Source organism: Phlebotomus papatasi, chromosome 2 (genome assembly GCF_024763615.1).
Source record: "Phlebotomus papatasi isolate M1 chromosome 2, Ppap_2.1, whole genome shotgun sequence".
NCBI lineage: Eukaryota > Metazoa > Arthropoda > Insecta > Diptera > Psychodidae > Phlebotomus > Phlebotomus papatasi.
The window spans coordinates 20699850-20726303 of NC_077223.1; the positions used below are offsets into that span (position 1 = coordinate 20699850).

Below are 26454 nucleotides of genomic sequence, written 5' to 3' on the forward strand. Positions count from 1 at the left end.
AAGTGTCTCACTGCAGACACAGCAAAGAGCAATTCAGTCGTCCCCTCTCGTCTCCAAAATAAGGCGACCGGGCCACAAGTAACCGGAAAGTCTGGTCACATTCATTGTTGCCACAGAATATATATTTAAATTTCTAAACTATTATACTTTTATCACTTTATAATCACAAGGGTTGTGAAATTTAACAATAGGGGAGACCGGGATATAATTAGCCAGGGGTAGAATTATCCAGCGGATTTTTCTCGGTTCCCTTAAAATGTACATTGAGCGAAGTATTTTTGAATAAATTGTTTAAAACATTAGAAAACCTTATCATTTTTTCCACAAATATAGCGTGAAGAAAAAACTTCATTTGTTGGCTAAAACGAACCCCGGTCTATGGGGAACTGGGGTAGTAGTAAACAGGGGTAGTTGTAAGCACTGTGATTTTTTTCATTAATTTTAAGACTCCAGAGGATAAAACCCATAAGCATTCATAAATACCATGGGGATATATGTCCACAGATGAATTGGTCAATAAAATCCTAATACTTTAAAAATAAAAGTAATTTTTCCCGAAAATGTTGATATTTCGATTATTTTGGTAATTTTGATTTCCATCTGGAAATTAAAAACTGTGTAAAATAATCGAAATGTAGCAATACCAGTTCTTTCCTACATCTTTTAGGATTATATTAATGCATTTACTAGAGAAATTGAGATTTTCATTATTTTAAAATAATTAATAATTGGTAAGAAAACAGCATTTGGGGTAGATGTAAACAGGCAATTTCCCCGTAGTTGTAAATGTCGCGAGTATAGAATGAATGGCAAAATATTTTGTCTTCTTCTTCTTCATTTCATTCGTTTGACAGCTGCATCTCATGGTGGGTAATTCTTCGTTGTGTTCAATAAGAAGTCACATGATGTCAAAATATGGGGAAAATCCATTGGAAAATGTCTTTGATTTGCATGCTTTTAGTTTTTTTTGCTATTTTAATTATTCCTTGTAAAAAGTGTAGTGGTTTTTTGAAAAATAAACAGTCTTTATATATCTCTTAAGTAATTAAAATAATTGAAAGTGGTGCAAAGTTAACTTCAAGGGTGGAAAAAGGGTGTTTACATCCTCCCCAGAAAGTGTTTACTTCTACCCCAGGTATTTTGTGAAAAGAGAAAAATGCACAGTGACACAAATTTTATTTTTATGGAAAACTCAATTGTTTTTCAGCATTCGCATTACCCTCGATGAATTGCCTATACCCAAGGGTAAAACATGAGTTAAGAAATTTTTTTCGAAAAAATCACTGTGTGCTTGGAAAATCACCTCAAATTCGGATCTATTGTAAATGTATACATGTGTCCCAGTCTCCCCTACCACACATTTCTTCAATAAGGCCATGATAAATTTCTGTAAAATTCTCCGTATTGATTAATAGCGCCAAATAGCGGACGATTTTAGAAAAATCACTGTTTTTATCACTAATGTAGTCAAATACGATTCTCGTTAATCTTTATCTCTTTCACTGAGAAAAAAAAGAGGGTGCGGTTAACATTTTTTCCTCATAACTTTAACACTTTTTAGATGTAAAAATATATCAACATTTTTTAATGTTAATTTTACACCTTATTAAGGGTAAAATTAACATGAGGAAGGGTACCTTTAACCCCTAATACACCTAAAAAGGGTAATATTTACACCGATTTTGGATCAATACTTCTGGGTAATATTAACATTTCCGGAATGTTGTTTTAACTTTTTCGGATTTCTCTCAGTGTTTCCACCTGGCTAAAGAATACAGTGGACAATTTACCCTGATGCTTCCCCTATTAGAACGGAAATTTTGTTTATTTTAGTACAAGTGATGACGAATAATGACAAGTAGAATCAGTATTCATTTAGACTTAATTTGTGGTCAGCTGGGTTGGCATTTACCCCGACCTCCATTTCTTCTGCCAAATGTTTATATAATTAACATGCATCCCAGTTGAACATGAAAAATCTTTATGTTATTTCATGGCGATTATTATAGAGTGGATGGAAGACGGTTTTACATCAAATGAATGTGGCTAGGGAGCACTCAAAGTGTAGATCATTTGATGGGATAATGGAAGTTTTCTCTTTTTTTTTCATGGCACAAATTTTCTTCGTTCTTTTCACTAATGAAACTTCCACCTACCATTTCCCTTCAAAAAGAAAAAAATAAGAAGGAAGATGGTAAAAATTCCCAGCCCTCGATATTGAGTCTCAAATTTGGCCCCAAACCCATATTTTTTGGAGTCCCATCATATTGAGGCCAACTGTTGAAGATGGGGGAGGGAAAATGTGGCACAAAAAAATCACCTTAGAGCATGAAAATTTTGTGTAGGAAATTTCCGGAAAGAATATACGAAACAATTTAAAGAGAGATTTTGCTTCAACAATAGAGACATCATGGGATAAATTATTGTGATGAGAGTTCCCCTACTCAATATCCTTCTTGGATACTCATCTTGAAGCCCCCGCAGAAATCAACTTAACTACCAGAAGTATTCCACTTTTCTGAAATCGTTTTAACAGAGGGTTTGGTTCTCTTTTTAGCACAGACTTCCAACAGTGCTCGGATTTGCGACTTTGCAACAATTTCTTATGGGCTTTAAAACAACAAACCATGCGATTTTGTTGAAAAATATGTGAATAATAAAAGAATACTTTGCTCTTGAGGAATTTAATTATTTGCCATAAGAAATTGGGGATGGTTTTATAAGGGTGGCATCGTCTCTATACATATCTCCACAATCATTGGAATTTTTTTTCCATCATATACAAAAAATTCTATGAAAAAGGTTTTCTCACGCTCTGAAGAATTGTCTGTGTGGATTTAGATTTGTGAATTTTCTTACCCAAATTCCTCCTCTTTTTTGCTCGAACTCTCAATTTATAAAGGGATAAATGTTTTCTATATAAGCATTGATCTTCAAATGTTTTCATAATATTTATTGTCTTTTTATCAAATTATTTACCCTAAAAAAATTGTTAAATTCTTCAACTGGTACAATTACTTTGAGAGCTTAACGTTTCACAAATCTCGGTAGGGGAAGTCTTTCAAGCATTGTACATACTCTGGCTTCGATCACTTGATATTTTTTCCATATCTCTTTATTGAATTTAACTTAACTATAGCTGTGTATTTAACAGGTATAGTCAAGTGTGCTAATTCGGGCGCTTTACTATCTGGATCGTTTATGACTAGGGTGGATGGACCATTCAATGCCACTTTTAGAATTGGTTTGCTAATAATTTTCTCATTCTTGAACCAAACAAATTAAAATTTTGGCTGAATATACTTTGAAGCTTTGTCTTGCTATATATCATATTCCCGGAATTTTTTCACTAAAGGACCTAGAGACAACATTGAAGAAAATATGCAAAAATCTCCATTTAATGCCAGTTTTCCACATTCAGTGCCACCTGAGGATCCATTCAATGCCACCTTTTTAACACGAGTTTTTTGGTTCCATATAGAACAAATTTTACAAAGAAAATGAATAAATAGGAAATTATATTGTTTAAAAACAATTTTATGTTTATTTATTAATATTTTTGTTAATTTTAACAATGCTGCTATTTTCGTTTCCGGGGTTTCAATAACTATTCAATTATGCCATATTCGCCCATTGGAATACCGCGCCTAGCAGACTGGAGTATCGGGAGTATCCATTCTATTTATTTTTACCCAGGAAGCACAGCCTTCCTTCATGCTCATTGATTTCATGAGCTATTTTCCCCTTGTAACGTCAAGTTGTCCGGGAATCTGGACCCGGCGGCGCACTGGTATTCATTAATTCCGCAGAAGGCTGCATTCAGTTGTCAAGCAGAGTAAGGCCGGCTTCAGACATAAGACTTAACCCTATGGCTTAACTGCCATAATTTTTTATCAATCACGATTTTTAGGAAAACTTTAACTTGGAAATGGATTATTGAAGATAAGTGATCTACATGATTCTCAAAATGCAATAAAATTTTTCCCTATTTACAAATTTTAGACCTTGGGAAACTGGGCTAAACCTCTAGTCTGAAGATAGCTTAAGTTATGTGGTCCTTTTTTCGTGTAGGAGTCATATCAAACTGTAAAAAGACTTTCAATCTGAAATAAAAAAAAGTATCAGTTACTAGCAAACATTCTTTGAACAAAAAACTCCCGGATAACCTCACTTTTTTTTAAACCCTCTTCTCATAATTTTTTCATTTATTCTTTAAAGTTTCTTTACACAATCATTCTAAAACTATATTTCAATTAATATTTAATATTTCTCCTGTACTTACCTTGATATTACAGGCTATTTTAGAATTATTTAAACACAAAATACACAACTCAAAAAAAACCAATGCCAATTGTCGTGTGCGAATTTGCTGAATGCCGCATGAGGGCACCACTTATTAAAAGGTGGTGGCATGAATTGTAGCCATACATTAAAAAATTCCACACATAATGCCACCCTAATATTTTAATGAAATAAAATGCTAAAATACAAAATATTGGCATCTGAGACAAGCTTAGTTATCCACAATTACAATTACTAATAAGAATAATAAAAAGTCTTGGATAAATATGTAAAATAAAGCAATTAGAAAAGTCCGACATTTTAATACAATTCTTTACGTTTACGTACAATTTCAATCATCGCTCACACCATATAAAAACTATGTTCAAAATATACAATAAATAGAGAGAATATCCAAATAAACCAGTTCAGAAGCTTTCTTTGATATTAGCACTCACCAATTGTATATATTTCATAATTCTTAAACACCGTAATATTTGAAAAAATACCGCTTTATGCAAGGTGGCATCAAATGGGGTAGAGGCATTATTCGGGGTATCTATCCTAATCCACTTTAAATAATATTTTTATTTTTATTTCCGTAATATAGTCACTACAGTAACATAGTATAACTATTCAAGTTTGAGAAAAAGCAAAAATAATATTTTTATCCATTAAATAAGTGAGTGTAATCGACTAATTTCAATCTTGTGCCAGCTGGGTTTTTTACTAAAAATTTTCTAGTCAGTGATCTTTTCGCTAATGACAGCTGGTTGATCGAAAACACTTATTGATTTTTCCTTGTGAAAAAAGTATTTTAAATCCAAAGGTTTAATTGAAAGTGAATAAAAAAAAAGTAAAATTGAAAGGTGACCCATTTAGTGCGTGCTGACTTATTTCAGTATTATCATGATTTTATAAATTATCTTTAATATTTTTGATATTTTTTATATTACGTTTCTAAATGAAACAGTGAATAATTCTATGGATTTAGAAGAAGTAAAAAAGAATTTCATCAGTCCAAAAACAAGCGTTTAAGTAGCACTCTTCGGAAAACGATCCAGTTACCCCACCTTGCTATAGTAACACATTTTCTGAAAAAATTTGGTGAGATTTATTAAATGTTCAAATGTTCGACGCCAGAGTGTGTGCGAAGCTAGGAAGACTTCTCCTAGAGTTGTTTGTGAAGTATTTTGAAGACGGTTGTCTTTAAAAAAAATTCCCAACTGTGTGGAAAATTCCCTTTTGCATATTTTGTCCAAAAAACTACAGCCCTTCATTTAAAATTCCTTCTATGCAAATGAAATTCTTGATAAAAATGCTAATACACCATGTTTCATGAGCACTCTGACAAAGTCAAGAAACAGTAGAATATAAAATTCACACAATTAGTACAAAAAAATAAAATTAACTTGTTATTATTTCATATTGTGAATTCTCTTCAATTTATCTTCTTGTGCATCTTTTTCTTGAAGAGAAAAGGGCGTCTATAAAGAAAAGGAACAAGACTGGAGAGGAATAAAAGCACCAAATAAAAGCACAACTTTAGAGTTTTCACCTTTTCTATGTGGCATTATTCTTGGCACTTTTATCTCTCCATGAGCAGGAAGTGAATGAGACCAGGCGGCAAAAATTGATGATTCTCGCGGTGAAAAATGAAGTTTCAGTATGGGGGGTAGTAGGATTGGGGTCTAAAGGATCTGTGAACAATCATCCATGGGAAATATTCTTCTGTGCAAGAAAATACTGTCAGGAATTTTGTAGATGACGAGGAAAAATGTATATAGCTGACTTTTCTTGTTGCTCCCATTTTCCTTCGGTATTCATATCGTTCTTCCGTGTGACAATTCAGAGAAACCACAAATAGAATTTAATGATTGTCATATAATGTGATATCGCACTTCTTGAGGACTTTGTATAAATTATTTAGAAAATGATTGTCCTCATTCCAGCAAATTCCAATTGCCACATCTTCATCTTCTTTTTTTTCCTTTTTCTCTGCCTCCACCCATTGCGCCTATTGGAGTAAATAAGCCTAAATAAGCTTATAATAGTTGAGATTTCTTTTAAGCAATCTCGGAGAGTATCGAGACAGTATTCGGTTGTAGAAATTCATAAGACCTTTGATTTTTTGCTGTGATAGTTGAATTCCTGCTTCTAGAATAAGGGGTTATGGGCATTTTAAGTTTTTTTTTCTGAAAATTTCGTTTTCAGGTTAAAGGGTCGAAGTAAATTACAGGCCGAAATAAATTTTATTGTGGCTCTGGGATAAATGATAACATTAATGTCTCTGGGTTATTCAAATCCATTTTGGTCAGGTCGAAAAAGTTGGTATCGACAGGGTTCCGACGTGACCCGACCTTTAACGAGCTCATTAAGGGATGAGTAGGGTCGAAGGAATACCTGTTCGACAGGGAACACCATTTTCTTCAAAATAGTGATATTCATTTAAAGTATAGAATGAAATATAAGTAGTATGACGTTTTTTCATTAATCTAGTTTAGTCTATAAGGATTGATGTTCAAATTTCATACCCCAAATAGTACAAAATAGGGTGACAATACGTGCTGACTCGAGCTCTTAACCCTTTACCGACAAGACACTTTTTACGGACTGAAAATCAACAATAAAAATTAAACTAAAAAACATAATCAATGATAAGTCTTACATCTAACCTTGGAAAGTCCAACAGAATCTGATTCGGTGTATTTTGCACCTCTATGAACGATAGGGACAAAAATAGCCCAAAAATTTAAGTAATTTTTCTGACAATACCAATAGATAATATTTTTCGCTTTAATTAAAAATATTACGTATGAGTATTGTAGTTTTTATTGCCAAAATGGTTTTGCTTAAAAAATTGGAAGTATAAAAAATAAATAAAATCAATTTTGAATTTGAGAATTTTGAAATTCACCATTTTTGAACTTAAATAATTACTACATAGCAAATAGCTAGAGACTTGCAAAAAATATTCTAGATTCCTTCAACCTTCTACTATACAATTATGTACAGACATAAGAAAAAAGTAACTTTAGATAGTCAAGAAAAATTGTTTTCTTTATGGGACACCGGTATTCCAATCGTCCTTAAAGGGTTAAAGTACCAATAAGTGTTCCTACGACTCTAATTGAGAAAAAAAATTTAAGGGCATTTTAAAATGTCAAAAGCGGGTGGTCTGGTACTTCAGCGTTGAAACGGGATCCAGAAGGCCCGAAATACATCTGGTTCATTCAGGAATATAGCCCATTGCTGGTTAAACCATTGCAGCTTAATGGCACAGCAATTGTGAACTATGCCAAATCCTATAGAACAAGCTAATGTCAAGAAAATGGGTGTGAGAATGCATCTAATATCGTTAACTTGGGTGATTACCTATTATCATTTCCTTTTTGCTGAAAACCAGAAGCTTATATCTCTCACAGTTTCTTCTCTAAAACCAGTAGGTTGAATAAGAAACGAACGAATAAAGGACCGACCGTGGGGAAGTTTCACGCAGCTTAGCTTTTTTTCAGGACTTAATTTGGTGAATGAATGAACTTTTTTAAACCATGTTCTGTTAGTTTATCTTGAGTATTTTTAGGTGGCTGCAACGTTTTCTAAGACTGTTTTCAGACTAGAGAGGTTTAGCCTAGTTTCCGAAGGCCTCGTAATCCTAAATACCAACCAATTTAATTTGTTTTTGCTGATTGAAATAGATTAATTTTCCTTAATAATCCATTTCTTACTCAAAATTTTTCAAATATTCTTGACTGATGCGAAATTAGAGAAGTTAAGCCTTACGGCTAAGCCTTAGGACTGAAGCCCGTTTAAGGGACCGGGCCTCTCGCATTAACCTCCTTGAGTACTGGCGACTCTCCGTCAGTTCATTTCAGAAACGTAGCATAGGTCGTTATCGAAAAGCCCGTTTTATCAGAGGCTCCTTGCGAGTTATCGTAACAATCTTGCTTTTAAGATGGATTGTTAGCCTCTCGCCTAACCCTCTCTAGAAGGACTAGATCCCTTGTTTGCTATGCCCTAGACATAGACACACTTACGATTTAAGTCGAGAGACGACTTAGTGGAAAATTATGGAAATGTAGTTTAATCATTATTTCGAATATAACTACGTTAAGCCGTCTCTCGGATAATCCTCAAGTCTGTTGAGGCCCTTAGCCTTAGGTTCGTGACTTCCCACTGGGGTTGGTTCACCGCGGGTAGCTTTGCACTCTGCTGGTGGTGATTTTGCACCCTTGCTTTTTGTAAACTTTTCTTTAATTCTGGCGCTTGAATATGGTCTTTACTGATCACATATAGGGTCGGAGGAACGTCTATTCGACAGGGAACCCCTATTGACACTTTTGTCAAAATGTTGAAAATTTCATTTTATTATAACTTCTGAACCCCTATTACAAGATAACTCAAATTTGACATAAAGTTACTTAGATGTATTAGCTTTAGATACGTGAAAACAATAGTCCTACAATTTAATGCTGAACTACTTAAAAAACTGATTTTTATTAACAAAGCAAAAAAAAACCACTTCGTCGTCACTTTTTACCACTTTTCGCCAGTTTTGTAACCACTTCTCGCCACCCACTTGAAAAGGTCTGAAAGCCAATTTTTTAGGCAATGTTATGAAAAGAATACATTCAGCATTTCTTTTTCCTCATGATCACCTTAATATTACTCACTTTAAATGATTTTTCTTAACTTTTATTTAAGAAATCAAATTATAGGACTATTGTAAAAGGTAAACAATGCATATTTGACAACTGAGAATGTACCAAGTGAAGATAGCGTCGCCTATTGAAAAGAGATGGCGACAGGTGGTAAAATCAGCTCCAGAATATTACCACTTTTCGCCATGCCTCATTTTTATATAAAAATAATGTAAAATGAAATATTAATTAACTAAATACAAATTTCATGTATTCCACAAGTGTAATTAAATATTCAATAGTCAAATTATTTATCAAAAAGGTATATTTTGCTTGATCAAAATTTGATGGCACTTTTTATATTTGGTACGAAATATTGGATTCGTTGCCCTTGCTTAAAATATTGCTCTTAAAAATGCTCAAAATCGTCAATCCAAAACGAATAATTATTATTTTTCGACTTTATACGCAGCAACAGTAAAAATACAAATAACTTTGCGGCTCATTTAGTTCATAAATCGTGAAAAATAGCGATTTCAATATAGGTGGCAAAAAGTGGGACACTGACGAGAAGTGGTGATTCCACCCTACCTTTTACTATAAACAGAGATGTTCAAATTTCGTATCTCAAATCAAAGGGGTGACATTAGCTCTGAAAAATGCGGCGGGTTTTAGTGTAATTTTTTCCCTGTTTTCGTACACATTTCACGAGATATCTTCAAAACTACGTAAGTTGTCAATTTAGGGTTTTCGGTTGCCTCTTCGTTCTTAAATTGGCTTTTATTTTGTATTAGTATTTTTTGCTAATTCGTTCTACAATGACAGAAAACAGTTAATAAACTCAAAAGTTTTTTCGGCTCGCTAGAAACATATGAGAAACATAGGAAATGTCATGCCCCTGCATCTGAGTGTACCGTGGCCTACCAGGTATCTAGCCCACTTGAGGGTGAACATAGGAAGAGGATACGTGTCGTATTACCCTCCTCTCGCCCCATTTCGAGCCCCTCTTGTGTTTTAACTATCTGAAAATACACAGAATAATAAAATAATTATTTTTCGTCCTAAAAATGTTCATCTTCGAAAGTAATGCATGCGTGAAACTACCTCCTCCTCCTTTATATTATCATTATCGTGATCTATGAGTGTCAAAAATCCGTTACTATAAAGTTTGACTCCGATCAGGGATATTGGTGCACTTGGACCACACAAGCTGCGATTGTAAAGACTTTCAGCTAAAAAAGGAAAAACCTCCGCCCCAAAAACAGTGCGTATCACATTCCCCCCAAGGAAAACTTGAAAAAGATATCAAATTTTGTCTCGTCTGTGAGAAATTTAAAAGTACTCAGAAAAAAGTGCTTTTCCCTTTCCCTTTTGGAAAACATTTCTTCCCACCATCAGGAACCTCTGTGTAGATGCTGTGAAAATATTGCAGGAAAATTTATAGGCACTTCCATAGACAGGATTCGTATACAGGGTATGGGAATGAAGATGCTGTGAAAGAAAAAAAAGAAGAAATAAAATTATGTCCTTTTCTCAATGATGAATATTTCCCGTCCTTAAAGCCCTGGCATTTCTTGTGCCATTCTTGCTCTGGGGCGTAGGATCAGAGAAAAAAGTCTTGCTCAAGCTTTTCTGCATTTCAATTGATGCCTCTTCCGCAGACGGGGTTCCATTTAATAATATTTTCATTTGGGCAGACGTTGATTTTCAATTACCCTCGAGGTATCCCATTGCCACTTTTTGTCTAGTCCCTTTTATCGTGGAAAAGCTTTCGACAGTATTTTAGTGGGGTCAAAAGAAAACTCTTTTTTTTGTAGGTCACAGGGCTAAGAACTAACAACTGTCAAAGAGGAAAAGAGCAGTGAGAAAAGGATAAAAAAAACGCAATCAAAATAGAAGTATATCGGATTATTTTAAAATATTCCATCCAACGATATTGGCACATTCCCATGGGAAATCAGTATTATAGAGTGTGCAGAGATTTACTAGGGCATGCAAAATTTCATAAAAAATAGTGTAGAGAAATATTTATTTCCAGTATGTGTTCCACGTTCCATACAACAATAAAAAAAACAAACAAATATTAATGTTCTGAGTTGGCTTAATAAAACTCTTTTTAACGTAGAGGATTGTAGGGCCATTTTGTCTAGGAATTTTAACTTAAAATTTAAAGATTTTTCTTTTTTCAATTTTTCAATTTTTGGAAATTGTGAAGTGTATTGACCAATATAGCCAAGTGAAACTATCATCGTGATCATTGTACTTTTGACAGCGCTCAAAAACTAGAAAGGTATTATATGCATTGTTTGGATTCTGACTACGGGCCTTCTTCGTTTATTAAAATCTATGTTGTTGAAAGAAATACCTCCTAAAGCCAATCACAATTCGAAGTATTTGGCACAGTCCTCCAAGGTAGTATCTAAACGGGGAGTTTTTGATTCGAAACCGACTTTAATTTGTTTGGAAATAGCTACAAACACGTATGGGCATCTTTGCGTTTACGAGAAGTCCTTAGTGAATACTAAACTACTGGCCATCAAAAACTCGTGTCTCCTGGGTGAAAAGGTTGTGACGTCAGCTATGCATTTTGTTTCACAATATTCTGATAAAAAAAACACAAAACAAAGAGTCTCGGATGACGGATAGATTAGACTGGAAACGACCTACGCGAAACAAAGGACAAGCTGTTACTTCAACCTCTGGTCCTGGGTTTGTAGGGCACCAGAGTAAAGGCCAAAATAGATTCAAGTTGATCCTCGAGAATATTTATCACATCTAATTGATGATTCTAAATCCTCAGTATATGACAGTTTGAGATAAATCTTTTGGGTCATAGCGGAAGAAGCTCTGGAGGGACATTAGGTTTGGCAAACCTATCACGCCGACAATCACACTTCAAAATTGTTAATAATCGTATCGAGACACTTTATTTGTATTACAATGTAATCTTTGCTACATGCTCGTGTCATCAAATCACAGTTCCTCTGGAATTTTGTTGTGCACTTGGTCGAATACACGCAGAATACTCAAGTTGGTCAGAAGATTTCTGTTGATTTCTCCAAGAAATCCTAGATCTTCTGAAATTTTCTTCTACATTTTGTCAAGAACACCCAAAATACCCAAGTTGGTCAGAAGATTTATCCAGCTTCTTACCGGAAATCACAGTTCTTCTAGGATTTTCTTCTGTATTTTATCAATAACACCCGATATACCCAAGTTGGTTAGAAGATTTCTCCTGCTTTCTCCAGGAAATCACAGATCTTCTGGTATTTTCCTATATCTTTTGTTAATTACATCCAGAATACTCAAGTTGGTCAGAAGATTTCACTTGGTTTCGTAGATCTCATAAGATCCATGATTTCCTGGAGAAAGCAGGAGAAATCTTCTGACCAACATGGATATTTTGGATGTTCTTGACAAAATACAGAAGAAAATCCCAGAAGATTTGTGATTTCCTGGAGTAACCAGGAGAAATTTTCTGACCAACATGAGAATTCCGGTCTCACTTGACAAAAGATACAACAAAATCCCAGAAGATCTGAGATTTTCTGGAGAAAGTAGGGGAGAAGTCCTGACAAAGATGGGTTTCTGGGAAGAATTGAGCAGGATATACAGCAGAATCTCTGGTCCTGTCTACGCGATGATATTCTGAAAAGTCTTCCTGTTTATAAACATGCTAATTCCAAGAGTTTTTCGATGTTTCAAAGGAACTGAATCTCTGATTAGAATGGTATTTTAGTGAGTTGTAATATTGAAGTTTTAATATTGAAGTCAATTTGTTCAGTGTAGGCGAATATTGAAATATTTATTTCAATATTCTCCTTCAATATTGAAGTTTTATTTCAATGTCACTTTGAAATGTTATTATTGCAATAATTTGCATAGTGTGTAGACAGCTTAAGAATATATATTAAGAAAGAATTCAAGTACCGTGTGGCGAAAGATCAAAATGTTTGATATAAAATAAAAAGTCGACCAGACTTTCATTTTAGTGAAGGCACAGTTGAGGTATTTATAACAGAGGCTGGAGAAAATTTGTTTAAGATACAAACCACTAGGGGAGATTTCCCGAGACTCACCGGTGAATAGCACAGTGGGGTGCATTTCTAAATTCACTCGTATAGAAGACGCCTAAATGGTTACTTTTTTACTGTAGTATCACAAATAGGGGAATTATCTCATTCCATGAAGTACTTTCAAGGAAATGCTGTGTAGCCTGTACGAAGTCTCGAAAGAATTCACTGTTATCTGTGATTAACGAGAGGTTTGTGTAAAGAATATCCATAGCAATAGTTGACCCAGAAGAATTAGCTTCTTCAAGAGGCATAGAGAAATTGTTGTTAAGTTTATGAGATAATCAGCGGTCTGGCTAACGATGTAAATACGATAGCTCAATCCCAAAGGAGTTTCAATAAACTGTACGCAGTTTATCTGAAATATAGTTTATAATTTGTTTGGCAATTTTTTCTTCTAAAAATGTTCTTTCTATAAACTGCCCGTCTTCCCCTATTTATATAGATATGTTTTAGAAATTTCAAAAATGAATGCTGAAATTTTACTAGTTAGCTGACATTCTTTACAATCTCAGCTTTTGTAGTCACGTCACAGGTGAAATCCGAACTCGTCAGATCGGGCCCAAATTTTGGATTTACGCGTTTTGACTTTGACACTCATTGATCACGAATTTCATGTGTGCTAAAAATCGATTTTCGTGGACATCCCGTTCTTCCCGTCCCGACCCGTCTCGTCCGTCGTATAACCATTTCTGGAGAGAGAACGGAGAGAGATATCGACAAGCGGTTTTCGGTAAAGGTTAGATATCGATAGGCCGCTAGAAGTAGGTGATGTCATATCCACCCCATCCACCCCCTTCCGCCATTTTGGAATACCCCCATTTTTGTTTTTTTCAATAACTCAGTCCTTATGGCATACATCGATCTTAAAGAATCATGTCGAGCCAATTTTATTCATTTCGTTGGCCGAGAACCGTTTGCTCGACGTGATTCTTAACCCCAAAAATTCAATTCACAATCGAATTTTCACACATTCCGAGTTGCAAGCACCCCAAGTTAATAATAATAATAATATAATAATATTTATTGTTTCATGCCCATAGTACACATAAGATACATCTAGGACTATACATAACTACTATTTAAGTTAACTAATAATAATAACTATTTAAGTTGCACACATTCCGAGGTCACCTGTAAAGAATCTCAGTTACCATAAGCTTATCTGGGCTTATCACTGGTTTTTCATTCTGTTATTATTGACCATCTCAAGCTAATCGAAATTTAGCTGTTCCACTCTTAAAATGCATAAAATGCTTTGGGCGATTTTTCTATAAATTCTTCTTGAGCACGTGGTACGAATTGGAAAATCGTTAATTCTGAAAGACGTGTTCTGGTTTGTTCTCTCTGATTTTTCTCATCATCGTGAAGGAAAACAATGTGTGTCTGTGTTGTCTAAAAAAGAATTTTTGAACATATAACATTCTCGTGAAATCATCGTAAAAATCCATCTTACATCAACATTCTCAATGAGAAACACTCTGAAGCACTTTTCGCTCAGAACACGAAGAATTGTTCCAAGAAATTCAATTAACTCACAATGGTCTGTCTGTAATTTATCAATTTTACTCCATACAAATCTTTCTCTTTGACTTTGTGCTGTGATCTGAAATGAGTGAATAAATTTTGAAAATGGTTTCTTCTTACGCCATAAAACGCAATAAAAACACCCCCATAGTGACCTTTAGAACGTGTGCAAAACTTTTGACTCTCACAATCAAAATTCCTTCAACAAATAAAGATTCTTCACTTTCTCTGAAATATTGTATGAAACTTTTGGGTAAAGTTAGTGGATGAAGAGTTTTGATAAACTCACAAAAGCCTTTGCTTTGAAGAAAGTTTAAAGAAAAATTTAGCAGTGTGAAAGAAGTTATTAGTTATTACAGTAGATGTCAAACTTTGTAAATAATTTTATTTCTTACGTTAAATAATTACTTATTTTTATTCATAATACTGCAAGGAAACATGCTCAGACTTCATGAAAGATTTTGCTAAATAGCACGAACTAAAATTAAAGTTTTGAAGTAGGTTCCCAAGAAGCATATCGGTCGCGTTTCTTGCAAATATGATTGTTAAAAGCTTTATGACGGATATTTTTTATACATTTTCAATTGCATATCGCAAATAGAGCCGCAAGCTTAGGGTTTGTAATTTAGACTTTTACTTCTCCTAATTCCTGACTTCATCGGGAAAAGTTTTCGGAACGTTTCGAGATTTTGACTAGTGCTTCAAATCTAAGGCTTAGTCATATGGCTTAACTGCCCTATTTTTTTTATCAATCACGATTTTTTGGAAAAATTTATCTTAGGATTGTATTATCAAAGATAAATTACCTAGTATGTTCTCAAAAAGCAATAAAATTGCTCGCTATTTAAGATTTTGAGAACTTCGGGAACTGGGCTAAACCTCTGGTCTGAAGACCGCTTAATTTCTTTAGCTATCTTGGTCTAAATCTGCCCCGGGGTTAACGCCTATATGGTTGGCATGTTTTTGGAAAAACGTTCTTTATTGAGGCGTTTACCGTAATCATACCGAAGTTGCGATTCTTCAACCCGAATAAGTAGCTCCTCGGCTCTTAACCTTTCACGAACGGATACGGGCTATGTTTGATCTTTACGTATGATACCTTTAACCGCTTAAAGGTGTCTCATCTCGGCAATTAGCACTCGCGATCTCATACCTTCGGTGGTTACCCAAATCTAAAATGTGATCATATGTGAAAATAGGGATGAACATAACATTCAAAACCTATAATTTTGCTGAACGAAACCCCGGCTTTTCTCACTACATTTCGGCCAATCTCTCTTATTACTATAAAAACTTGACCGATGCACTATCTTGAAAACTATTGATTATAGAGCGAGATCCTTGAATATATCATTACTGTCATACTTGAAAATCTTGATGATTTTTCAGGTAACATGGTGTTTACGTAAGTCCATAAACCGATTTTTTTTTGTCGTTTGTAGGCCAATATATGTATTTTTAAACCTATTTCTGGATGTATCACTATTATTCGAAATGTACTACTGTTTACCGGAATTGAAAATGCAGTTGCAAATAGATATTATGCGTATTATTCCCATTTCTACACTTTTATAGAGTTTGTTCACAAAATGAACTTACAATGAAAGTATCACAGATCCAATATGCACTTAAAAGCTTATTACTTGCCTTTTTTTTTACTCTTCTTTGCAAATAAGGCACTTTTCAGACAAAAGGGACGACTAGTGTCGCATGCTTTGTTAAGTGCTCGAACTCATAACTTAGATGTTTTACCGCAAAAGTTTACTTTTGCAGGTTCACAAACGATTCAAACCGATTCATTTATCGGTTTAAATTAATGGTTTAAATAGTAAATAATAGTTTAAATTAATTTATTAATAGCTCAGAAGAGATACAAATTAATTTGGGATAAAAACCAATTATAGATTCATAACCGGTTTATTACCGGTTCATATTCGATTTGAACTTGTTCCAATTTTTTTTTAGAAATTCCAAGCATGCTTATGTGGTGGACATACTTACGACTAAAGTCCAGAGACGACTAAGCTCGTTCATAGCCAAGTCAGTTCCTGACACAGTACAAACGAGTCTTAACATTTATTGCCACTCAGAAAACATAACTTTCGTAGATTTTTATGCAGATATTTCTACTGATATTCGCTAATATTCCTCTGAAAATAAAACTACTTGTAAAATTACTTCACAATTCACGTGAAGCAACAAGAATTATTCACTAGAATCGCCTAAATTGGCTTAAGTCGAGATAGCTTCCACCTCCCAAATAATTGTAATTAGCAATAATTAATTGCACGTAAGCTGAGATATAAATTTACAAATAGTTTCATTTTAAATAGATTACTTGTACATTGCAATAAAAATATCTTAATAAAAACCCACAGAAGCTATGTTTTGTGGATAGCAGAGAATGCTAAGTCTCGTTTGTAATATGTCAGGAACTGATTTGGCTATGAAGGAGCTTAGTCGTCTTTGGACTGGACTTTAGTCGTAAGTGTGTTTAGGGCATTACTTAGGTGGCTGCAATGTCTCTTTAAGGGACCGGGCCTCTCGCATGAACCTTCTTTAGTCCCGGCGACTCTCTGTCAGCTCGTTTTAAAAACCTAGCACAGGTCACTGTCGAAAGGTCCGTCCTATGGGAGGCTCCTTGCGCATTTTCTTTTAAGTTCAGATTTATCAGAAATTTAGGACCTTTCCAACGAAATCAAACACAACTCCATTTGAATGAGAAATACACTCTGGAGAACCTTTTTGGCCTTTGACCTTGAAAAACTTAAGAATAGTTCAATGGTATTTTTGTACGTATGAACCATCCGCATAAACCACCTCTAAACATATCCAAAAATAAGGAAAATCACGTATTTTTGATAGATCCCTAAAAAATAACACGTTTTTAAAGAGAAAGCGAGGTGTGAGTGAGGGTTCAAGCGATTGGTCATGAATGGTAAGTGCCATCCACGATCTTAGTCGGTTCAAATTGTAGAGCGTGCGGCCTATTCGACACATGTCAACCCTCGTCGACGGCTGCAACCCACCAATCCCAATTCCTTATTCCTTTAACATGCCCAACCCCTACCATCCCAAGGCGGGTGCTGAAGGTTGCTATATGGTGCTCTTGTTGCTTATGGCAATTAACATCAGTACTTCAGTGAGTGATCATCAGTCGCCGTGGACAGTCACTCTCAGGAAGTTGAAATAAGGGTGGCAAACCTCAGTTCCCCATTCTCCCTCTAGAAATTGGTAATTCTATTTTAGGTGAGCCCCATCTGGGCTTACAAATTCAGAAGTGGGATCCCCAATCCCCAAAAGTGGATCGCGAAAAGAACAGTTGAATTAATTGTTACAGTTGTTGTGTTGAGACTTTAATTAATCTTGCATTGTGGTCGTGTGATGTGTAAAGTCCAGTGATACAACGAGAACACAGAAGATAAGATGGAGCATTCCTGTCGAGGAAAGTCTGCAGATGACTGGGGAGTCCATGCGGGATCACTAAGCCAACGCGGAGGAGACATCGTATTGTGGAGCCAGGAGATTGTGGAGCCTTAAGATAAGAGCGAGGAATTCTTCAAGAAAGTAATTGTGAGGATGGAGGTCTTAGTACAGAGAGATCATCGGAGAAAGATTTTCAGATAAGTCCATTCCAATTAAATTTCTAGAAAAAGTTATTTATATTGAGCAATCGTAGCTACAGATATAATGAGTGCCAATTTCATAGAAGTATATATAATATCAATCAAATATTTGACGTGTTATCATCAAAGGAAAAGTGAGGGATGATTTGCTGGGAAATTTGTGCAAACGATAACTAAAAATTATAAATATCATCTTGAATGTGTTTTAAATTTACTATGGATCTAAATTTAAATCATGACCACAAATGAAAAGTTCGTTAGTGATAATTTCGGATACAAGTCCTCCATAACTTCATTATTTGGTTGCATCTGTGTTATAGTCTTCAAAATCACTATTAGTCCCATTTTGATAGACAATTGTTTTCATGTCCCATGAGCACATCTTTACGGAAATACATAGTGAATTAAATTTAATAAAAAAAGGTATTAATCTACATTTGAGACAACTATTTTCATAGATCGAACGCGAGTTTTTCATGATTTACCAAGAACCACGTTTAGTGCGCAACTTAATAAATCAATTATCGAGATCAGAAGATGTTAGCAAAAATTTCATCTAGCAATAAGATTAAACATTTCGGATGAGACATAGAATAATTGCAAATGGAATTTAGAAGCTGTGTCGATGAATGATCTGTGAGATTGCTGTGTGATAGAGGGCCCTCGAAAGTGTGTGTGAATGAGATTTTCCATTGCAGTTGTAAAGTGAATCAAAATTTGGAATCTGGAGGAATTCGTATAGACTTGATCTTAGGAGAAATCATAATTTCAGTTGTATAAGCAACATAAGTTGAAGAGTAGGACACATTTGAAAGCGAAGATGAACCGCAATTATAAATTTCAGAGGTTTATATTGATATCCATAAGTGATAAGACGTTTGATATTACATACGTATCTTCAGAAAGTTTACGCGATCAAGGATCAATATCACATATGCTTAACGAACATTAATGCCGTCACGGAATTGAAGGACATATTAAAATATTAAAAATTGGAATTCATAATGATAATGTTGAAATATAAGAAGAAAGGAGAGAAAATGATAAAGATGAGTAATCCATTTTCGAAAGTATGGGAATAACGCAAAATAAATGCTGAGAGAAGGGTACAAACTTAGGTTTACGATAGGGGCTATAAAATATTGAAATATTTTTGCAGACAAAAAGACCCGACGCGTCGGCAAACTTAATGTTGTTTTGAAAGGATGCGTTAGAGGAAATGGTCTAAATGAGTTTTTCAATTGCTTAGACCCAAAAAAAAAATGCGTCTGGGTTAAGGGGCGAAAAACAACACCTCATTCAGGGATCATAAAATAAATGCAAAAGGATCGATAAGCAAATTAGGGAAACCCGAACATATTGCAGGGACTCATTAGTTCAAATCCTCTCAAGAGAATTTGGGACTTTTTCAAATAGACATGTCGGCAGCATTGCAATTATTACAGAAAGGTTTTTTCAATTTTACAATATGCACCACTCATTAGGCGGGTCTTGGGATTTCCGAGATGGTCAGATACTCGGGTTGAAAACTTATCCCTTGCAATAAAACCCTCATAAATAGATATGCGTAATGCTTTAGAATGTACACAGCTGCATACCATACTCTTCACAAATTGTTCAATATGCATCGGATGTTGGACAAAACGAAGGATCTCCGAAAGAACATTATGTCGTGACGCCATGCCGAGGGAAACTTGAAAACTTTCCCAACTACATGCTCTTAGATCTGATCTCAATCAAAAGGGAATATTTTAGAATAAAAGGAGTAACTCAAACTTTAAGGAAGCGGATTTCAGATGGCAGATATATGATAGATAAATAAGACGGGTAATTTACGGTTATATAAGTCAAATTCAGTAACAATTAGATAGTATTTTGAAAAAGTCTTAATATTAGTATAGTCTATTTAGGATTCTTAATACATACGGGAATACAGGGCTACGTAACATAAAGACACTAAATCGCGTATAGATCTAGGTTGAGTACGATAGGGAATATAATCACACGTAACCATATCGACGTTTATTTTAGAAAACATTTGCGAAATAGAAATTTACTTCAGTTGTGCAACACTCGCGCAGAAAATATAGTAGTTTATTGATTAGGAAAGGCTTTGTCGAACCATCTACATCAACAGAAGATCGTAATTCGTTCAGGCGATACATGGAGCTACTACAGATGGACTGATCGTATTTTGGAAGTGACTCCTTAGAGACTGATAGATGATTATTGCGAGAGAAGGAATTATCTAATGGGGAATAATAGGAACACGCTGTCATTCGGAACATTAATGGCCTTTACACACTATAATAAATGGTCGTCGATTTTTGCCATATGGAAGTATTTATGTTGACACCAGGGAAAACTGTCAAAATTTCTTCAATAATGAAAAACCTAGATATAACTTCTCTAATGTGTGGATCTCATAACAGTCACTGAATGAATTCTTCGTTTTGAATTTTTTCAATCATAATTTGTTTACATGGCACAGTGAAATTACATGAAAAGGAAGTTTGTCCTGGATTTTACATGAAGAGAGAGAAAGAGGTGATCAAGTAGAGAACATGTATGATCTTCCACGAAGCTGGAGCAAATATACGAAACCTATTTGTAAGACCGTCGGGTTATGCTTACCGTGTTATGCAAGATAATAAAGTAACTAGAAATTGTTTTCCGGCAAAGATGCGTATGTCAATTGTACAGAAATGGCTTATCCAGGATAATCTAGGTTTCGAGAGATATAATATGTGATAGATGCGGATGGGTTAAATGTTAAAGAAATCCGAAAATTTTGGGAGTTATCTAAGAATATCTCAATATGACGTGTAAGCAATCTAGCATCAAAGCATTTATTGCGGCATCTGAGGATTCATTAAATTAGACAGATCTTGAAGGAAAAGAAGGTTATTTTTGATGGTCGGTTTTAAAATAGTTAAAGGACTTTTACAGTATCTCGGGGATATCGAGTAAAACAGTTAATATAAAGAGAATCCCGACGTCTATCGCATGTTGTAATTCACTAGAATTTAGTAAATGGAAAGTAAAGTCTAGTTCAAAATAAACGCGTTAATTCAAGATTCGGTGTTAAGAATTTCAAATCTGTGAATCAGTGATATTGTATTACACTTTATGGGATCAATATTTTTAGTATTCAGAAATCGAATCATATTAAAGGTACACATTTTTAGGATCACGGGATAATGAGGGAAAAACCTTTTTCAGCTGTCGAAAGTGCACAGGTAGAAAGTAGGACAACATATTCATTTAGGTTGACGGTTGAAATATTCAAAACTTTGAGTTGAAAGTAGTATCGCACAGATTCGCAAATAGATGGCGCTGTGTATGAAATAAACAAATTTCATGGAATCTAATCAATCTAATAGGAGTATGAAGAAATAGTATGCTGTGTGTAAGGGTTTCACACATACGATGAGGTTTTAAGGAAGATGTTGTACGAAGTAATAACAGTCGTTACTATAACACGAGATAGATGACACATATGGGTACTATGGAAAAAGAAATCATAATTGTGAAAATTTTTAGACAACGTCATATTGTGTATATAGACATAGTGCGGACAAGATCATAATAGAATTAGACATGAACCAACTACCACAACGTATACGTTCGGAGGTCTAAAGCCAACATTATGTAGAATAATTTCCCACGCAAACTAACTTTTGTTTTGTAGGCGTGCTTCTGATGTTTCAATGAGAACGAGTGAGATCTAGGTATGTTCGTCTCTCTCACTCTCATATGAGATTTCGAAGGCATGTTTGCGGGACAAGGGTTGTTGTGCTCTGGACATAAGGGAACGGCATCAAGAAAACAATGGAATCTTCAACAGTATTTATGGAAAAACTAGTAAAGGAAACTCTTACAAGATTTTACAGTTACGTATGAAAGGAGTAAACGAATATAATGGAACATATTTCGTGAAATACCAGAAAAAAGAAACAGAAAGGCAGGAGTACAGAAAGGCTGGACTCAACGGATTTTATCCGAGCAAGTAGAATTGATTGGAAGAAGATTAGGTATTGAGACAGAAATTAAAGATGATGGAAAGTACTCTCTCGTAGAGTTCGAGCATTTGAAAATTTCAAGTTGAAGCATATTTCACACCATGATAGATACCAAAATTACGCGAGAATCAGGACTCTGAATCAAGACGACTCTTGTTGGAACTACATGACCACTAATACTAAATTAAAATGATAGCATCACGTATAGTATTATGCTACACAAGACTGCGAAGGGATTATAAATCTCAACTTATCAATGACAGGCTATTTAATATTATAAGTAGGAAACGGTATTCAGGAATATATTCGAAGAATAGGAGCGATACGTTATAAACTCTAAAGCACACGATCGGTAAAAGATTCGCATGACGAAAACGGTAATCATGGGATAGTGGTATGATCAAATTCCTAGTTCCAGAGGTACGATCCTATTGCAACAAAGCGGACAGAATCTGGCCAGGTGTATGATGCATACAATCACTACATCCCAAAGTTAGGGAACAGGGACCGAAAGCGCCGAACACACCGAGTTAGTTCCAGAAGGAGAAAAGGAAGACTTCACATTGGAAACCAACAGGATCAGTATTCGACAGAGAGCACATTCTACAATACAGCGAACTTCTACTACACGGATGACATCTAATTCGAATGCAAGACAAGAGAAATATAACCAGTAGGACCGTTAAAGGATTCTTATCAGAGAAATGGACTACAACAGAAAAGATTAAATGAAAGAGTCGACAACACTAAACACTGAAGATATCAAGTTAACATGCGACAGGAGTTTCACGGAGTACAAAGGCATGGGGCAGATCTAGCATTCTGGATGCTGAAGATAATCGCGGACAAAGAATTTGTGATTAGAAATCACTGAAGTTGTTCACTTCAAAGACGTATTGTTCCCAATAGGTCACACTATTGGCAGGCTTTTACATGGATATTTCTGGTTGGATCAAGCAAATTCAGTCAGTATAGCAACGAGGAATTTGATATTAGAGGAATGATTGAGGTCGAAAGAAAAGCATGATGGATGAGGAAATCTCATGGATATATGGAAAACCGGTACCGGTCAAACGAACTTCTGCAGAGGAAATGTGGCCCATTTGAAGTACAGAGTAGAGTCATAGACGATGGGATTCGTCACTGCAGTCTGGCAAGGCGTTAGAAGAATGCAGAGGACAGGTCTCGGGTGGAGACAGGATGTCCGTGTGTGGAATTACCTAGGAGAAAATGCGCAGTGTGTAAGAGGCTAGCCTAACCTACGCGGAATGTAGGTCTTTGACCAGTGATGTGCGGAAGTGTCCACTCCCAATACAGTGATTGGCTCCAACAGGTGCTGTGGGTTTTTGGCTCTTCACGGGCATTTTAGGCGATCTCCATATCTCTAGGATGTCCACGTCAAAGAATGTGATTTGCCCAAACAGTTACTCTGTTGGCTCGCGCTTCTCACGGGCACTTTCTCAATCATTGAGTCCGGGGAGTGTCACCCCTACAAATGAAGCGAGTAGCTATAACACGTTCCCATGTTGTAGCTTCTTGCGGGGCCTCCATGTCTGGTTAGTGAAAGACCAGGTCACAGCGCCTAGTGAGTTGAAAGGACTGTGAGATTAAGCTTGCTTAATCATTCGATCCATGGTGATAAATGGATTCGAGCGCTCTATGTAACACGGAACTTAAAGGTTAATTCCCTTCCTGGTATACTGCATTCATTGGTGTTGTGGTGTTATGGGCTAAAGGAGCAGGTTGGTAGCATACGGTCCTGACCTGGGGGCTCCTACTATTCACCACGCTGCCAAGGGACGGCAGCTTCGTCAGGATTGGCCGAATTGTAGAGCGTGCGGCCTATTCGACACATGTCAACCCTCGTCGACGGCTGCAACCCACCAATCCCAATTCCTTATTCCTTTAACATGCCCAACCCCTACCATCCCAAGGCGGGTGCTGAAGGTTGCTATATGGTGCTCTTGTTGCTTATGGCAATTAACATCAGTACTTCAGTGAGTGATCATCAGTCGCCGTGGACAGTCACTCTCAGGAAGTTGAAATAAGGGTGGCAAACCTCAGTTCCCCATTCTCCCTCTAGAAATTGGTAATTCTATTTTAGGTGAGCCCCATCTGGGCTTACAAAATCAATTGTGAACCAGTGCATAGGAAAAATAATACAGATATCCAAGCAAAAGAATTTTTCGGGAACTCTTCCAATATCTTTTTCACGTCATCTCGTTTGTCGAATCTACATTTTTTGTTATTCTTTTGCATTGTATAATCTCTAGAGTATGTAAAATCTAAATCTAAAAGTTCATGGAAATTCGAGGAACAAAAAAGGTGGCCGGAATTGCAAGCTGGCCGGAATTTGGCACACTTACCCTATGCTTAGTTTTTCCTTTATTTTTCAGTTTTAAATATGTTCCTTGGGATGCAGACTAATGTCAAAATGTCTTTATAGAAGTTCTGATATGAAAAATGACATATCTTGCATAATTCATCATTTAATCAGGAGAAGATTTTGTGTATTCCTCTTAGTAATTAGATGAAGTCAGAAGATGCTATATTTGGATAATTATTATGCAAATTGCCATTAAGAGGAGTGTTGGAAAGTTGAAAAAAAAAAACAGAATGTTTTTCACATAATGAGAGTGACAATATTCTGTTTTATTTGCAGATGGGTGAAATGATGAGATAGTCATTAGTGGAAATGAGCCCTTTGCGGGGCCACCATTTGCCATCGCAATGGATGGCAATTTTCTGCCTGACGGTGCTTGGGGCTGTGAGGGCGCATGATGCATTCTTTCAGCATTCCCGGCACCTCGTCCAGGACGGTGTGCAGCTATTTAAATTCACCCACACGCTGTACAATGTATCCATTCCGGAGAACAGTGCCAGTCGGACGTATGTGCAGCAACCGACAGATGAGGCACGAATGGGGGTGCATTGGGTGGTGGGTCATGAGGTCAAGTACCGAATAGTTGGTGGGGATAAGGAGAAGGTGTTTAAGGTGGAGGAGCGGATTGTGGGGGATTTTGCATTCCTCACGCTGAGAACTCGTACGGGCAATGTGGTGCTGAATAGGGAAAAGACAGATGAGTACATCCTCGATGTTCGGGTGACAGTGACGCAACGCCTGGATAGGCGAGCTCTGTCATCCAAGGCAATCTATGAGGATGACACACGTGTGCACATCCGAGTACTCGATACAAATGATCTCAATCCGCTTTTCTATCCCACCGAATACTCAGCCACAGTGACCGAGGATTGTCCGCTGCATCGCAGCATTGTCCGTGTTGTGGCTGAAGATGCTGATTTGGGGATAAACGGGGAAATCTACTATAGTCTCCTGGATCCCCTGGCCAACGAACAATTCGCTGTGCATCCTACAAGTGGTGTTATATCGTTGACGCGACCACTTAATTTTGCGGAGAGGTCCTTTCATGAAGTCATCGTAATTGCCACCGACAGAGGTGGCAGCTTCAACACTCGAGCGTCAGTTTCTCGTGCCAGCAAAGCCAGAGTTCACATCAAAGTAAAACAGGTCAGTATCACCCCTTTTGTTGTTCGAAGTCCGCGGAAATTGCAATATACATAACTCATTGATTTTTTTTGATGCTTTGAAATTTCCACCTCAAACTTCCGATAATTTGCGAGTCCGATAATTTATTAATAAATTACGTTACCCTTTTCGTTCGTATACCTATGAGAAAAGGTAGAAGTCAAACGGTTAATCATAGTGACTTGGGGTTTTCGGAGAACTCTTTTCCTTTTAAATTTTTTTGGGCCATCTCGAAAATAATCTCACAAATTGTCCAGAACGATTTTTCATCCGTATGAGTTAGTGGCGTATAACCAAGGGAAAAACAACTCGCGAGTCTAGAACATCTACCAACGTGAATATTGCGAATATCGGCATTTTTTCGTGAATATTGCGAATATTTCATAAACATCGTGAATATCGCGAATATCGCGAATAATTCCTGAATATTGCGAATATCACGAATAATTCCTGAATATTGCGAATATAGCGAATATTCCTGAATATTGCGAATATCACGAATATTTAGTGAAATATTCGAATACTTCGAATATTTTCTTCTTATATAAAACACTGTGAATATTTTGTGAATATTGATTCTACGATATGAAATTTTGGTCAGTTGTTTCCCCCTTGCGTATAACAGTCTTTATAACAGTTTAACAAGATGAAATATTATACAAGTACTACAAATCGATTTTCCCAATAGTTTTGGACATGTACGAATTTATGTGAAAGGCATTGAAATCTCAAATAAGT

At 35.9% G+C, this 26454-nt stretch overlaps 1 protein-coding gene across 1 annotated transcript in view; it reads left to right on the top strand.

Annotated features, from left to right (window-relative positions):
- Positions 1-26454, top strand: part of LOC129803081 (fat-like cadherin-related tumor suppressor homolog) — a 336090-nt gene that overhangs the window by 98257 nt on the left and 211379 nt on the right. The window contains exon 3 of the mRNA XM_055849423.1: positions 24832-25698. Coding sequence (XP_055705398.1) covers positions 24865-25698 — 834 coding nt within the window. The 5' untranslated portion in view covers positions 24832-24864. The remainder of the gene's footprint in view (positions 1-24831; positions 25699-26454) is intronic.